Genomic DNA, 15,951 nt, shown 5'->3' with positions numbered 1-15,951 from the left:
CAACTGGTAAATATTTAGCACAAAAATTAGAAGTGAATGAGGAATGGGAGAGTGCTCTAGGTAGAGGAAGGGTTCTGAGGAATGGCAGCAAATGATGCATCAGCCTACCATAGGACCAATGTGAAGACTTACATGTAGCTTCAGGCTTATTAGAAACAACACATCCTTCTTAATTGCTTTCTAGATTTGGGGATATTGTTATCCTAGGATTGCTATTTGGTATCATTCACTGAAGCCAAGGATCTGAATACACATGGCTCGTGATGCTGTTTAGATTATATGTCAACTTGACATACCTAGAGTCACCTGAGAAGTGGGAACCTTAACTCAAGAATCATCTCCATCAGATTGACCTTTGGTCATACCTGTGAGGAATTGTTTTGATTGTTGATTGATTTTGGAGGGCCCACTGTGGGTGGTGCTATCCCTGAGCAGGTTTTCTTAGGTTATGTAAGAAAACTATTTAAGCACAAGTTAGCAAGAAAGGCAGCAAGCATCATTTCTCCATGGTTTCTCATTTAGTTTCTATTTGAGTTTATGCCCTGACTTCCCTCAATGATGTATTGTGACCTGGAAGTATAAAGCCAAATAAACCCTTTCCTCCCCTAAGTTTCTTTTGATCATGTGTTTATCACAGCAACGAAAATCAAACTAGGACACACACTAATTGTGATGATTGAGAATTTACTATTATGTAAAAATCATTTGATTCAAAGGGGAGTTCAGGGTTGCATATGGCCAAAGTACATGATCTACTTCTAAGAAACCGTCTATGCAATCCATTATTATATATAATAAATGCATAACAATGAATTTTTATATTAAAAAGTAGTTGATTCAACTCTATATTAGGCTGAGAATATTACTGTTTTGGGATATAGCAAGGCAGTCACCTTTGCAATTAGTTTTTATTCTGCTAATAAAACATGTATATAACTCTATTTAGCTGTGGCAATATTATTAAATGTGCAAAATAGAAAAGGTGTTAAATTGGAAGCATACTTTTAGTGTTCACACCCATATCACCCTTTTTTATGTGGTCTCTGATTATCAGTGTCAAACATCATCCCCTGTCTGTAGCCGTCCCTTCACATGTCCATTTGATGTTCCCTGCTGCTTGCATTGCTGAGCAGGAAACAGAACCAAGAAGTTCTTCTGCTCTGTTAAGTACCACCTCTTTTTTGCGTCATTATCCTAGCCCTTGGATACTCATGTTTCTTCAGCTGTTTAGTCATATGTCAGGACCCCGTGATGCTGTGTTTTTTCCTTTGCCTCCACCCTTAGCTGTCGTGTAGGTTTGGAACAGTTAGAGGTACACATTTGAGCTGATGAAAATGGACTTGGGTCAGAAGGCTCAATGGTACTCTTGTATCAGTCTAAATACCTGGAATTCTTCAAGGATGAATATCAAAAGACTCGAGAATTTGTGTGAAAATCTTGAAAGATAATGAAGGTGATTGATACAATCTCCGTTTCAGTGCAGAGGCCCACTGCCCCTCACGATTAGAGTGACGGACAAGAAGCTGAAACAGGAAGACCATGCAATGACATTATCATAAAAGAAGAATCTTTAGTATGGAGACCCACACTGTTCAACGTGCAGAGAATAAGAGGTGGTCAAGTGCTCAGGTCCAAAAGGCACAAGTATATCATATTCCCTCCCACTGAGGCTCAAAGATCTTCTTGGAAGAGGGGGTAGAAAGATTGTAAGAGCCATAGGGAGTAGCTGGCCTCAGGAAAAAATAAAAACAGTATTTGCCAGACACAACAGCACAGTTAGTTGCACACGTGAACCCAGAGCAGTTGGGGCTGTATGCACAAGATCAGACAAAACTCCAGCGTGGATTTGGAGAGGCTCATGAAGTCACGCCCCATCTGAGATGCTATTAGCATTTGACAGCTGCTGAGCTAGGAGAGGCAGCTTTCTTCAGAGATGTAGGTCCTGAGGGGTTTGCCTTCTCCAGTAAATGGTCCCACACCTGTGCACGCACAGGCAGCACCAAGTGAAATCAGTCCGTATTAAAATTTCCTTTTTTAAAAAAGAGAGAGAACATGAACTTGGGAAGGAAAAGTGGGGGGTGGGGTGATAGGGTAACAATCAGAAGGGAGGGAATAGGGGAAATTTGATCGAAACATATTGTATCTTGTATGAATAACACATAAAATGTGTTTAAAGCACATGTCTTTGCAGCATGGAGCAAGTCTACCCGGCTCTCAGGATCACTAAGTTGCCACTGAACCTTTCAAGGATTGACAACCCAGAGTCCCAAAGGGTTGCAAGTCCCCAAAAGACTCTAGAATGAAATAAAGAGAATCTCTATATATCTCTAGCTCAAGGAACAGATTTGCTTCTGGAAGCTTCTTGCCAGATAAATGTGGCAATGAACTCCTGTTCTGACATTCCCAAGCCTGGGATCTCAAAAATACTACTTTGTTTTTGAGCCTATGTTATCTCAGTTACAAAATAATGATCTGCACCACAGAGATTTTTTTAAAACCAATTAATGAATTCTTCCTGGAAGTAACCCTTGCTTTTTATTTATTTTTTTATTTAAATATTTTTATTTTATAATTAATTTAATTTTACATATCAGCCAAGGGTTCCCCTGTCCTCCCTCCTCCGACCTCCCAGCCTTCCCCCACAATCCACCCCCCAAAATCTATCTATTGATTGCATCCTCCATCTCTTAGGAACTATTGTTGTTTTCAGTATGGCCTTAATATATTATCATGTGTTCACATGTGGCGTTTCAACATGTAATGAAACAAACCAGTCCATAAACTAATACAAGACATGTACACTAGACCTATGTGTACATGTGTTCATTTGAATACATCAAAATGAAATGGTTTAATGTACAAGGGGCAGTGCACCATATGCAATGTCATTGTGTCTGTTTCTTGGATACAAAGTTTTAAAAATCACAATCTGTTTCCTTGTGAAAACTTCATCAGTTGGTGTGGAAGACAGGAATGTAAATGATCAGAGCACATGATAATCTCAATGACAGACGTGCTTCAAGTGCTGCCAGAGTGCCAGGTGAATCATGGCTATCGTGGTTCTAGAGTCAGAATCATTACCAAAGACTGCCATTAGAGCTGTCTCAAGCAATGAGCAATAGTTCACATGTAGAAAGAGATGAAAGGATGTTCCAGGAAGAAGAAAAGACACCCACAAAGGCCTGCCAATATAGAATATCAAGGCACGTGAGGAGGGAGAAAACTGCTTTACTTGTGTTTGTTTGTAGTTCTGTGGCATGGAAAGTGAGTGGGAGTTAGTGACGCCGAGAGGGACATGAGCTTAGAAAGGTAGATTAGAGCCAGCTCATGAAGGGGCTCATATTCCCTGCTAAGGAATTTGGATGTTGTTATAGTAGACAATGGAAAATAAACTAAACATAAGAAACTTTTATCTTATTACTTTAGGAAAATCACTCTTATGACTACTTTCAAATAAAGCCTGGATGCAGAGAAAATAGTGAGACCATTGTACCACATAGGAGCACAAAATCTTGACGTGTGTGTGTATGTGTGTGTGTGTGTGTGTGTGTGTGTGTGTGTGTGTGTGTGTGTGTGTGCTATGTGTCAGCAGGCACCTGTGGAGGTCAGAAGTCGTTCTTGGGGTGCATTTTCCTGTTGCTTTTCCTTTTGATATAGGGTTTCTCACTGAACCCCAGGCTCACAGTTAGTTAAGCTGGCTGGCCAGTGAGTCCTCAGAGTCCTTCTGTATCTTCCCTTCAGCACTAGGGTTACGGACATGCAATACCACACCTAGCTTTTTATGTGCATGCTAGTCTGAAATCATGTCCTCATGCTTATGTGGCCAACATTGTACCCATTGAACCATCTCCCCTGTCCTGGAACCACTTAGTTTGAAGATGCTGCCAGATAAGAAATGCCCTTTGGAAGAACTCTAAACCTTGTTGGAAAAATATCTAATATGCTACATTTATCTTCAGACAATCGCACTACTAATTCTAGTTCTTAACCATTGACAACTTGTATGTGTGTTGTATTTGGGTTTAGGTGTTTGTGTGAGTGTGTATGTGACAGAGGTCAATGTAAGTATCTTCCACAATCACTCTATACCTACATATTTTTTTGAGACAGGATCTCTCACTCACCCTGGAGCTCATCACTTAAGCCAGGCTGTTTGTCCTACAAACCTCAGGAGTATCCTATCTTTGCCTTCCTACTGTTGAGATGAAAGAATCAAACAACAATGCTAGGCTTTTGATATGAGAATGTTGGGAATCAGAACTCTGATCTTATTGCTTGTGTGGGAAGCATGTTACAGAGTGAGCCATTCCCTGGCCTCAGCAATGGCAATTTCTAATTTCTAGGATATACATAGCAGGAGGGAGAATGTCAGGAGTTTAACGTTTTTCTTTTAGTCAATTACTAGTATATAAAACTATATTATTGAAAACCATATGTCTAACTCTAAATTATAGCTTTCCCCACCACCATTTTCCCTCCACTTCTCACTGTAAGTTCCAAGAAGTCACAAAGCTTATAGTGTTCCTCTTGTTTATCAGCTCATTCTCTAGTGATCTGAGATATGCGAGACAAGTCTAAATTCTTGCCCAATCTTCTACTCATCCATCATGAATCTTTTAACAGATTCACCTTAAGTCAGGATACAGACAAACAGGAACATCAGAGCTGTATTTTTCTTCAAAATTACAGATTCCACAAAAAGTTGGATGGAGGGGACAGATATTAGTATTCAACAGTTCACATCCTGGGGTATTCTCAGTTTTCCTTCTTTGCTATTTTCCAGGCTACTCATATGATTATCCAAGTTAAGGGAACCTTGGCTAAAGTATGTGATTAGAGAAATAACTCACAGCAGAAAGATCACTGGCCTTGTACTGGATCTACCTAGGATTTCATCTCTCCACGGCAGTCATTAGCATATAGAACCCAGAAAGATTTCCTCTGCCTGGGCTTTAGGGTCCTCATCTATAGAAGGGCAGGGTAGGACCTGGAAACTTTTGAAGATTTTGGTTGCTATGACATTCTGAAAGTCTATAATCCTACTGAAGTCTAGGTGCCCTTTGGAAAGAGTGATGGGAATGAGAGCAAAGACTCTGAAGTCCTAGTGAACTGGGTGGACTTCATCTTGGGAGGGACTTCAGAGACGTGATTGGCATGTGCACTGTAGGTCACTAAGAACTTTTGTCCCAAGGAGAGCCTCTAAGGTGTTATCATTCCCATCATTTCATGAAGAAAATGAAGCACAGAGAGTGAAATGACTGTAGTAAGTATTTTATGTTCATTTTCTTGTTTAATTCATTCACACAATAATCTCAAGACCTTTCATATTTACTCTTCCTTCCCACCCATTACTTATTTATGTGTACAAGGGGGTGTCTATGTGAGTATTTATAGATGTGTGTATGTGGGTGCTTAAGTCTAGACCTGCATGGGAAGGCCGGAAGATGATGTCTGGTGTACTCTTCCATTACTTATCACATGTTCTTCTAAGGCAAAGTCTCTTCTTGAACCTGGGTCTTCACAGCTGGGCTAGGCTGGAAGCCAGCATGTCTGCCCCAGGGATCCTCCTGGCTTGGTTCACCCAAAAGCTGGAGTTATGGGCTAATGCAGGGGATGCCTGCAAGGTTATTAGGTGACTGCTGGGATCTGAATGCTGGTCCTTAGGATTGCAGAGCAAGTGCTATTAACCACTGAACATCTCTCTAGCCCAATGGTTGCTTTCTTTTTAACCATAAAAAGAACACAAGCAAAATAATATAAGGAGATCTGTACTTTAGATTGCATTGTATATATAGAATGAAGAATGACAAAGCTTTGTAAAATAGGAAATTGTATGCCCTATTTATGGAAGGTAGCTAGCTGTTGTCAGGCTGATGAGAGGCAGGCTTCCTAAGACAGACTGAATTTTAAAAAGAAAACCTGGAGATCCCGAATCTTAACTAAAGTCTCTTTATTTATAAATATTAGTTACTACTTTTAACAAGATGCAGAGAAACATAGAAGATACTCAACTTGTGTTCATGTGGCTCAGGGGACCACCTTGTTTATTCTGTTCTGAACTGTGCTGTCCCCAAAGGCTACTCCATCACATTAAGTGGCTTACACTGCTTTGTAAGGCTGCTCTACAGCATCCTCCAATCACCCGCTGTGCAGCAGCCTCTCTCCTCAGCTTCACACTGGGTTGGAGCAGATACCCACTGACCCAGCTGCATCTGTTGCCTGTGGCATGCTTACTCTTGAGAGGGTGTTGGATAATTTGAAGATCATTCTTGATAAGATGGTTTCATATGAAAGAATTTGCTGTAGTCTCTATGACAACTGTAGAATGGAGATTGAATTTTATACATTTTACAGAAGAGTAAATTAATATATAGTTCAGTTATTAAGGTCCCCAAGCTGTAAGTCATCAACAGGAGACACTAGATCCAGCTCTGACTCTACCTTTTTGTCATTCTAAGGTTGACTTGAGTTTAGATTTTAGACTTGATTGCTTTAAGTTAAGGGATGCTTCTGTGGTTTCCTCTATCTTGTGAGAATCTGAGGCAAGGAGAAGGTAAAACATGGAATCATTTTCCAGGAGAGATGATACCTCCACGTTTTCTCACCACCTTCACCATTGGGTCCTGCTGGGATGGAGAGGAAATTGACAGGGTAAAGGAGGAGGAAGAAAACAATAACCAGCTTCTTCATAGCCTGGAAGCTTTAGCACTAAGGCAAGACACTCCCAGCTCTGTAGGTGACTAGATGGACAGCGCACGGGGAGGGAATTGGCTGGTGGAATGTTACCTTGGGCAGATGCCAACCAGCTGTCTCATGGTCTGAGCCAGACCCACGACTCTTTATATAAACACAGTCCTCTGCCCAGATGTCTTAGCCTGGATGACTTTGTGCCTGCTGAGGAGGGTGAGTCTGGAAGCTGGGTCCTGGGATTATGCTGGGGGTGATATTCAGGGGGTTCTCAGACTCAGAAGAATGAGGCATGACTAAAGGAGAAGCTGGGACTGAGGTACATCAGCCTGAGGAGAAAAACTGCATAAGAAGTATAAATCATGTAGAATTTATGAGGAGAGATGGGCTGTAAAGTGTACTTATCTTTGACAGTCCTGGTTTCTTCTCCAGGTACCATTTTCTTTTGTGGAGAAGATACCTTAGTTATTTATTTTGTGTGAGTAAAGACAAATGAGGATGGATCACCCTCTCCAGGGAACATAAACTTAGATGGCACAGCCATATCTGAATGGAATGGCGGCCTGGCTCACTTCCTTCTCCCGCTGAGCCCTTACATCCTCTGCAGGACCCATCCACCACCGGGGAATGGCTCCCAGCACTTAGACACTTGCTACAAAAGGAAAATGTCTAGCTCTGTCTTCCAATGGAAGCATTTCTGGTATTTTGGGAGATTGTGAGAGGTGCTATGTTATATGAGTCAACTGCCAAGTTAGTCTTATGCTGTGCTGGTCACCGGGTTGCAGGAACACAGACAGGTGGCTCTGGGGAGAACAAATGAGTGGGAGCTGATGTTTTTTTCTTGTTAGCTAAGGGTAACATAGGAATGTATGCCTGAATGTTTTAGGTGTTGCTGTTATGACCTTGCTATGTAGATCCATAAGTCTGCCTCAATGTCCTTACACAAAGCCTTGAATGTGACAAAGGATCTGGCAGTCTCTGGGTTACCTCAGCTTAATTAACTCTATCCTGTATCTCAGAGGGTCTGAGGAGAAAATCTTTTCGAAGCCAGCTGGCTGTTACCCGCCAGATGACTAATAACAGCAACCTGCCTGGGCAAGTGCTCATGTTGATCCCAAGGCTAGTGTGTTTTATATATGACGCATAAATGGATTTGCATATTTCTGTGAGGGTAGCATAAATGGATTTGCATATTTCTATGAGGGTCTATTTAAATGAACTCACCTAAAAAAGATTGAATGCAAGGCAGCAAATATTAAACTCTGGGCCCGAGAGGTCTGGAATCTGTCTGAATCCTTTGCTTTTCAGTGGACTCTGATGTAATGTGAATCTAGATGATGCCTGTGTTTTTGTTTTTATACATGTGTGGGGAAACCCAGGCTTCCATGGGTGTGGAAGCCTCATTTGGGGCTATGCATTGTAAGCAAGCTGTTACCTGTTCTGCCTGTAGGACTATTTCCACCACCAGACTTTTTAAGTGTGGAGAATCTGCTTGTCATCAGCGCTCTCTGGTGGCGGAAATTGGTATGCCTACCTTTATATCCAGCGGTCCAGAATCCAGGGCAGGTCTCATAGACAATGGTGACTAGCACCGGCTCCAGCTAAGTCGGTATCAGTAAGGATTCTTGGGTGAAGGTTGAGGCCATATGAAGACAAGCCAGAGAAGACGCCAGACTCCTGGCTCTAGATCCTAGCTCCTCCCTCCCAACTCTCCAGCCTCTTGACCCTGGTTTCTCTACCCTCAGGTCTTGCTCACCCACCTGCATCAGGACCATGTGTGACCAGCAGCAGATTCAGTGTTGTGTGCCGGTACCCCAGTGCTGTGTCAAGGGTTCCGCCTTTGGTCCCTCACAGTTTCCCTATGCCAACAACCAGGTGTTGGTCCAAGCTCCATGTGAGATGCAAGTTCTGGAATATGCTGCACCATGTCCAGTTCAAGTTTCCCAGACTCCGTGCCAGTCCAGTACAACTGAAGTGAAGAGTCAGGCTCCATGCTCAACTAAGACCACCAAGGTTAAATGTCAGGCTCCATGCCAATCAAAGGCCACCCAGGTGAAATGCCAGTCTAAGGCCACTGAAGTTAAGTGCCAGGCTCCCTGCCAGACTCAGGTTTCCTGTGTTCAATGCCAGGCTCCATGCCAGTCTCAGGTTTCCTATGTGCAAGTACCACAACCTCTTCAGACCTACTATGTAGAATGTGCCCCCGTGTATTATACAGAAACTAGTTATGTGGAATATCCGGTTCCGACCTATGTGCCTGCTCCAGCTCCTCGACCTATCCACACCTATGTAGAATGTCCCTCAGTGGGCCAAGGTCAGGGAAGTTTCTCCAGTCAGTGCCAGTATCAGGGCTCCTACGGTAGCTGCACCTCTCAATCACAGTCACGGGGTTCTTACAGCAACTGTGGTCCACAGCCTCAGACCCAGGCTTCCAACAGTCGCTGTGTACCCCAATTCCAGTCCGGGCCCTCCTACACCAGCTGTGGCCCCCAGCGCCAGTCACAGGCTTCCTATGGTAGCTGTGCCTCCCAATTCCAGTCTCGAGCATCCTACAGCAACTGCTCTTCCCAGCGACGGTCTGGGGCTTCGTTTAGCACCTGTGCACCTCAATGCCAGGCCCAGGGCTCCTATGGCAGCTTCACATCACAGCAGCGTCGGTCTCAGAGCACCAGCCGATGCCTCCCTCCTCGTCAGCTGCAGCCTACTTATCGAAGCTGCTCTCCACCAAGGCGTTCTGAGCCATATTACAGCAGCTGCCTGCCATCCCGATGTTCTTCAGGCTCCTACAACTATTGCACCCCACCCCGCCGCTCAGAGCCCATCTATGGTAGCCACTGTCCTCCTCGGGGCCGCCCTTCAGGTTGTTCTCAAAGATGTGGACCCAAGTGCAGGGTAGAGATTTCATCACCTTGCTGCCCCAGGCAGGTTCCCCCGCAGAGGTGTCCTGTGCAGATTCCTCCCATCAGAGGAAGATCCCAGAGCTGTGGCCGGCAGCCCTCTTGGGGTGTCTCCTGCCCGGATCTGAGGCCACGTGCAGAGTCACAGCCATTCCCAAGGTCTTGTGGGCCACAGCGTCGTGACTGGTCTCCAGAACCATCATGGCAGCGGTGCCCAGTTCCTGCACCACGTCCATGTCCAGAGCCACAGCGTCGTGACCGGTCTCCAGAACCAACATGGCAGCGGTGCCCAGTTCCTGCACCACGACCATGTCCACGTCCAGAGCCATGCCCAAGTCCAGAACCCCGCCCATGTCCTCCTCTGCGGCGATTTTCAGAACCGTGTTTGTATCCAGAACCATGTTCAGCTCCTCAACCAGCACCACGTCCAGCACCACGTCCAGTGCCACGCCCACGCCCGGTTCGCTGTGAGAATCCAGAACCACGTCCGTGCCCACAGCCCCGTCCATATCCAGAGCCAATGCCACATCCTGCACGCTGCTCCAGCCCAGAGCCTTGTGGGGAGCCCCTTCGCTGTCCCAGTCCCTGCTCAGGCCCTAATCCAGTTCCCCACCACCAAGAACTAGGTTGTCATGAATCTAACCCATGCCGCCTGGATACTGAAGGCCCGAGCCCATATAGCTACAATCAGGGGCAAGAGAGTAACAGCAACTGTAGACCTGATGATGTTTTCCCAGGGCCACAGGATCTAGGTGGCTGTGGAGACCAAGGAAACACCCATAGTGGAGTGAAAGGTGGGGCTTATGCAGGAGCAAAGGGCGCTTATTTTTAAACAAAATGTAGCTCAAATGCCCCTGCCTCAGGTTCTTTAGAATATTTTCCTGTCTCATCTGGTTGACATCTCTCCACAGACATCGAGGTGCTCTCTGCTTCAAAGCTGTTATCCAAACTTCTTGTATGTCATCTCAGGTTCCACACCTGAGTCTCAGACATCATTCCAGCCTTATGTCTCACTCCTCCCGTGCACTCAGCTTTAATTCTAACTAGACCAGCTTGGCCACCAGGGCACTCCTTGGGTGTTCCTCCTGACATTCTCCAGATGCTCTTGCCTCAGCAGAGGCTCCCTTGGTTTGAACAATTTCTCACCTATTTCCCAGGATCCAAAATTGTACATGTCTTTCAATACCTCTTCCTTGAAGACTTTCGTTGTTGTTGTTGTCTGTTCCCACCCATAAGAGCCTATTCTGACTTCCTAGAATTCATTGCCCATAACACCATCCATTTAGCAAGAGTTCGGCAGCACTCCTGAATTAATTTGTCTTTGCAGTTACTGCCTTTTCTGCCCAACTACATTGCAAACCTTCATCTAAGTAGGGTCAGTATATCCTTAAATCTCTGTGCCTATCTTAGGTCAGGTAATAGTTGATCAAGGTTGTGGTTGGCAACTTGAGCCATGTTCTGTCCTGTTGGGAAACTAGGAACTGGGGCAAGAGGAGGATGCATAATAATAAAAACTGGATATGTCCACAGTTTGAGTCCTGTGTAATGTCTGCTCTTTATTTGATGCCAGCTTGCTGAGATGGTGTCTTTTTAAACCATGATGAAAATACATAAAACAAAATGTATTAACACAGCCATGTCAGAGCATGTAATGGGATTAATTATACTTGCATTGTTGTATTACCATCACCACAATTCATCCATCCTGCAGGACAAACACTCAATACCTCATTTCCCACTTCCCTTTAGCCTCTAAACACTACCATTCCATTGTCTACCTTTTAAAATTTGACACTACGTGTGTCACAGGTAGACTCAAATGGTATTTGTACTTTCGTTATTCGCTTAGCATAGTGTTCTCCAGGTTCATCTTTGCTGTAGTATTTGACAGCTATTGAGGCAGCATGATATTATGTGGACTGTAGATACCATTTTAATTTGTTCAGCAATGAATGGCTAAGCACTTGAGTCGCTTCCATCATTTGGCTACAGTCAGTAATGGTCCAACCAACACTGGTATAAAATACTTCTTTGAATGTATGACTTCAATTCTTTTGAGTAGGTATCAAGAAATGGAGTTCCTACATCATATGCTAAGACAGATGCTTCTTTGTTGCTTTCCACAGTGGTGACATCATCCACAGTCCCACCCCAGCAGCATCGTTCACAGTCCCACCCCAGCAGCATCGTTCACAGTCCCACCCCCAGCAGCATCGTTCACAGTGCCACCCCCAGCAATATCATCCACATTCCCACCCATCAGCAGCATCCGCAGCCCTACCCCAGTGTGCAGGTCCTAATTTCTCCACATTCTTGTCAACTTTTGTTAGTTTCTGTGCTTTCCTTAAATACCAACCATCCCAATACGATGTGGTATGGATTTCATTGTAATGTATTATTTTGGTCTTAAGTTTATTGTGTCCATTGCCTGAGCATTCCTTAAACTAGCTGAATTAGCTTGGCTTATGGGTTTTCTGTCTCTCCTTCATGACTTTGTCTCCTGATGAATGAGGGAGCAAGGAGGATGACTCCCAAGCTAGGAGTAAGTGTGTTCAGCTCTGCATTTGGTAGTTGCCTGGCTGTAGCACTAGGGCTATAGTCAGAGCCATGATACCTCTGGATCCAGGGATGTAGGCGGGAGGACACATGGAAGCTCTCTGGAGATATGTTTTCTTTTGAATTAAATTATTTTCACTTATTTATCTATTATTTTATTATATAGAAAGCAAAGACTGATCCAAATTCAGAATGAATCAATTGCTTTAAAATCCTATTATGCATGGTACTGTGCCCTCTGGGGGGATGGAATCAAAGGCACAGAAGATATACAAGTCTTTTTCTTCTATTCCCTGCAGATGAGGTGAGTGATGTCCCCATGTGAGCCTGGAGGATGAGAATATTGGGGGACAGACTTTCCCCCAGTGTGAGGTGGTGTCTGAAGGTCACAGTTATATACAGAGAATGACAAACTCCTCTGAGGAGAATGACAGCAGGGGCAGGTTCTGACATGGTCTTTGGAATGTCTGTTCCAATGACCTCTCCTCATACATCCCCAAAACCCTCAAAACTACAAGGCCAGAACTGAGAAGACAGAGTCAAATCTTGGCTCTAAACATGCTGTTCCCTTGTCCCAGGGACCCAGGTCTGCAATGTCAGCTTTGGATATCTAGAGGCTATGCATCAAAACCCTGTGTGGTTTAAAGGAAAACTGGGGCCTTTGTGTGGGGCCCACTCCTTTAGGCACTATGGACAAACATCCATTGTTTACCTGCTAGAAAGACACTGATAAAAGGGACATAACTCCTGTTTGCTATCACTAAACAACTTAGTAAATGGTTCATGGTGGTACCTGGAGCAGAAATGTCAACATTGTTATGTATACTTTTCCTAAGGAAACAAACAAACATCTGCCCATCCAGGATATGGCACCCATGGCAGGTCAGAGAAATGATTCCATTTAAATCTAGCTTGGTGAACCAGTAGGCTTAATTAGGGTCACTTACAGGAGCATGAGTGAGGTGTTATATACAGAAGTAGGGGCAACTTATAAGTGCCCGAACAGTCGAAGAAAATGTCTTGCTCAGCAACCATTAACCAGCTTTATTTATTCAGGAAGGGGTCAGTCCTCCTTTCCCCATGACAGACACTAATAGGCCCAATCTTCTGTGAATCTCATACAGGTAAACATGGCTCCTGAAAGTTCAAAAAGGCAATGGCATGTCATTCCTGGGGGACAGCATTCACAACACTCTCCCTCTTCCTCCTATTCTTACATCATTTCAGCCCCTCTACTGTAATATTCCCTGAGGTTGGGGAGGATGATTTAGATATCACTTTTATAGGTGAGTGTTCAGCAGTCTCATTTTCACAGTATTTTTTGACCAGTTGTGAGTCTCTGTAGTAACTGGTACCCACTGCATGTAGAAGTTTACTTGGCCAAGGATGACAGCAGTGATATCTATGAATGTACACACAAATGCTTAGAACAATTTGACAGACACATCACATCCATTTAGCAAAACAGTGATAATTGTTTCCCCACTAGGGCCTATGACCTTCCTAGTCATCAGCTTTTGACTGGACTCTTGAGTATCAGATGTGAATTCCCTTCTGTGGATTGAGTCTTAAGACCAGTGAGAAAGTAGTCAGTTATACCCATAAAAGTCATGACTGTACAAGTAGAAGCCTCTTGCCTGGCATGTTGGTAGAGTACCATTAAGAATCTCTAGCTGGGTAGGATTGTTGATGAAAATTCTTTCCCAGCAGTTTCTGACACTGTGAAAGCTAGCCAGCAGGTAGGGAAGCTTCCATCTCAACCTCAGCTTCACTTCCCTGTGTCCTGTAACCAAAGTCTGCAATGTCTTTATTAATAAAGTCTTATTGTCTAGTTCTAGTGGGCAACCAACAGCCAAATTAATAGCCTGTATTTGGGGAGGGTCCTCAGGGGCCACCTTGGTTAATGATTTGTAGGAAGGTAGACCACTCCTGATGCTGGGAGTTTTATCTAAATCACTTTGTGACTTCTGAGAGCATCTTTAGGTTACTGCCTTTCAATCAGCTATACCTGCTTACTGAGAGATCCTTGGCCTAGACATGATTTCCAACTGCAGTATATTGTCTTGAAGGCAAGATATGTACACATACTTCTTTGGGGGTGGGGTGGGGGCAATGGTGGTGGTGACAAGGCCTTACTCCTGGGACAAGCTTAGTCTTTTTCACATGCACTGTTATGTCAGAACTCTGGCCTTACACACATCTTATCATATTTGATTTTTGATGACCCAAATAGGACCTTTCCTATCTCATAAAGACCATTTCTTATTATGGGATTCAGCAAAGCCACAGAAGCCCCATACCTGGTCCTTGCTGAATCAACTACTTTCTTAACCCTTCTGGGAACACAGTCCTACTTGGCCCAGTGAACTGGGCTTCAGAAACTGCCTCACTCATGCTCAACCCTCTCAGAGACACTAGCTCTTCCTCTATTGACCCCTAGTACCTGATATCCATAGATACCTCAGCTGGAAATAACCAAGTGTCCCTCATGTTGTTTCAGATTATGAAATCTTTGTCTTATCCAATTTCCACACTTCAGCACTCAAACTGATCCCATCTCCTCCCAAGACCCACAAGCTCATGAGCTGTGCTGTGAGAGTCTCCTATTTCTTGCTTCTTTCTAGTTTAAGCAGTTCAGGGGCAGAATATTCTCTGGTTATCAGTCTCCTGTACAGTTCCCTACTATAACTCCTACCTTCATGCTATATTATGGATATATTTTCCCTTCCTGTATATTAAAAGTCAGACATGAGAGGCACAATCTGTAACTTCTACCTTAGGCTCTCCCTCTTCCCTATCATATTTTCCACATGGATTCGAATTTTCAAGAAGAGACTTGTGATGGCCAATCTTGGTTGTCAAGTTGAGTGCATCTAGAATCAACTAAAACCCAAGCAACTGGAAACTCCTGTGAGAGATTTTCTTGACAGGATCATTTGAGGTGGAAAGGTCCATCCTAAATCTGGGATCTACCTTCTCGTGGACACCCACACAAGATGACATAGAATAAGGAAGTTTCTACTTTTTTGTCTGCTTGTCCTTACTCTCCCTGGCAAGTTCATCCATCCTGTTGCATTTCTTTACTGGCACTAGAACCTACTTCTTTGGGATTCCAATGTGGACTGAAGACCAGCCGAGACATCCATTCCTGTGGACTGAACAACTACGAGATAGATTCCTGGCTTTTTCACAGGACTGGAGGGAAACTACTGTTGCACTAGCCAGGCCACAGCCTGTAAGTCACTGTAATAAATCATATATAAATGTGAATGTTCATATTCATTCTATCAATTCTGTTCCCCTAGAGAACCCTGATTAATACATGGATATTTAGCATAAATCTAATTTGTATTCTTTCCTTTATGTTCCCCAATCCTACCATAAGAAATAGTAAGCCAACACTATTTTTTTTCCCTCCCTCTTTTTCACTTTTCCTGCCAGTTCTAAGACTAACACAGAGGTTGGTGTCTATCTGTCTTTTTTCTCATTGTTATTCCTCCTTTATCCAGGCAAGCTCTTTCTGGGGCAGCTCAGCTTCAGTTGTATGCCCAGAGCAAGAGCCATGCAACTGATATGACAGCCTGTCCAATAAGACCCTGTCATATGTATGCTACTTTCAGGGACTGCAATATATTCTATAGCCCATCTGCTATTTTGAAGACACCCTTATGCTCATATGGTGGGGCTACATTCATGAAGGAGGCATGTAATTCCATGCCACACAGCTGAAGACAGCCACCCTTCAGATGAGGTGGCATTTAGTTGCATGTGTTTTGCTCATAGCAACACCTAGTGTGACGAGAAGTCATGA

At 43.9% G+C, this 15,951-nt stretch overlaps 1 protein-coding gene across 2 annotated transcripts; it reads left to right on the top strand.

Moving 5' to 3' along the window:
• Window positions 1–8,460: 8,460 nt before the first annotated feature.
• Kprp (keratinocyte proline rich protein) lies at window positions 8,461–10,416 on the top strand. Of its 2 annotated transcripts, XM_059264849.1 has the most exons (3): window positions 8,461–9,068; window positions 9,168–9,760; window positions 9,827–10,416. In XM_059264849.1, the coding sequence occupies exons 1-3, from the start codon at window positions 8,461–8,463 to the stop codon at window positions 10,414–10,416; spliced, it is 1,791 nt and encodes a 596-aa protein (XP_059120832.1). The 2 variants fall into 2 exon arrangements, with proteins under 2 accessions (XP_059120832.1, XP_059120831.1); XM_059264848.1 differs by having other exon boundaries at window positions 8,461–10,416.
• The last annotated feature ends 5,535 nt before the right edge of the window (window positions 10,417–15,951 follow it).

Source organism: Peromyscus eremicus, chromosome 6, assembly GCF_949786415.1.
Source record: "Peromyscus eremicus chromosome 6, PerEre_H2_v1, whole genome shotgun sequence".
Lineage (NCBI taxonomy): Eukaryota > Metazoa > Chordata > Mammalia > Rodentia > Cricetidae > Peromyscus > Peromyscus eremicus.
The sequence above is the reverse complement of the archived record's forward strand: the minus strand, read 5'-3'. Positions and strand labels throughout refer to the sequence as shown.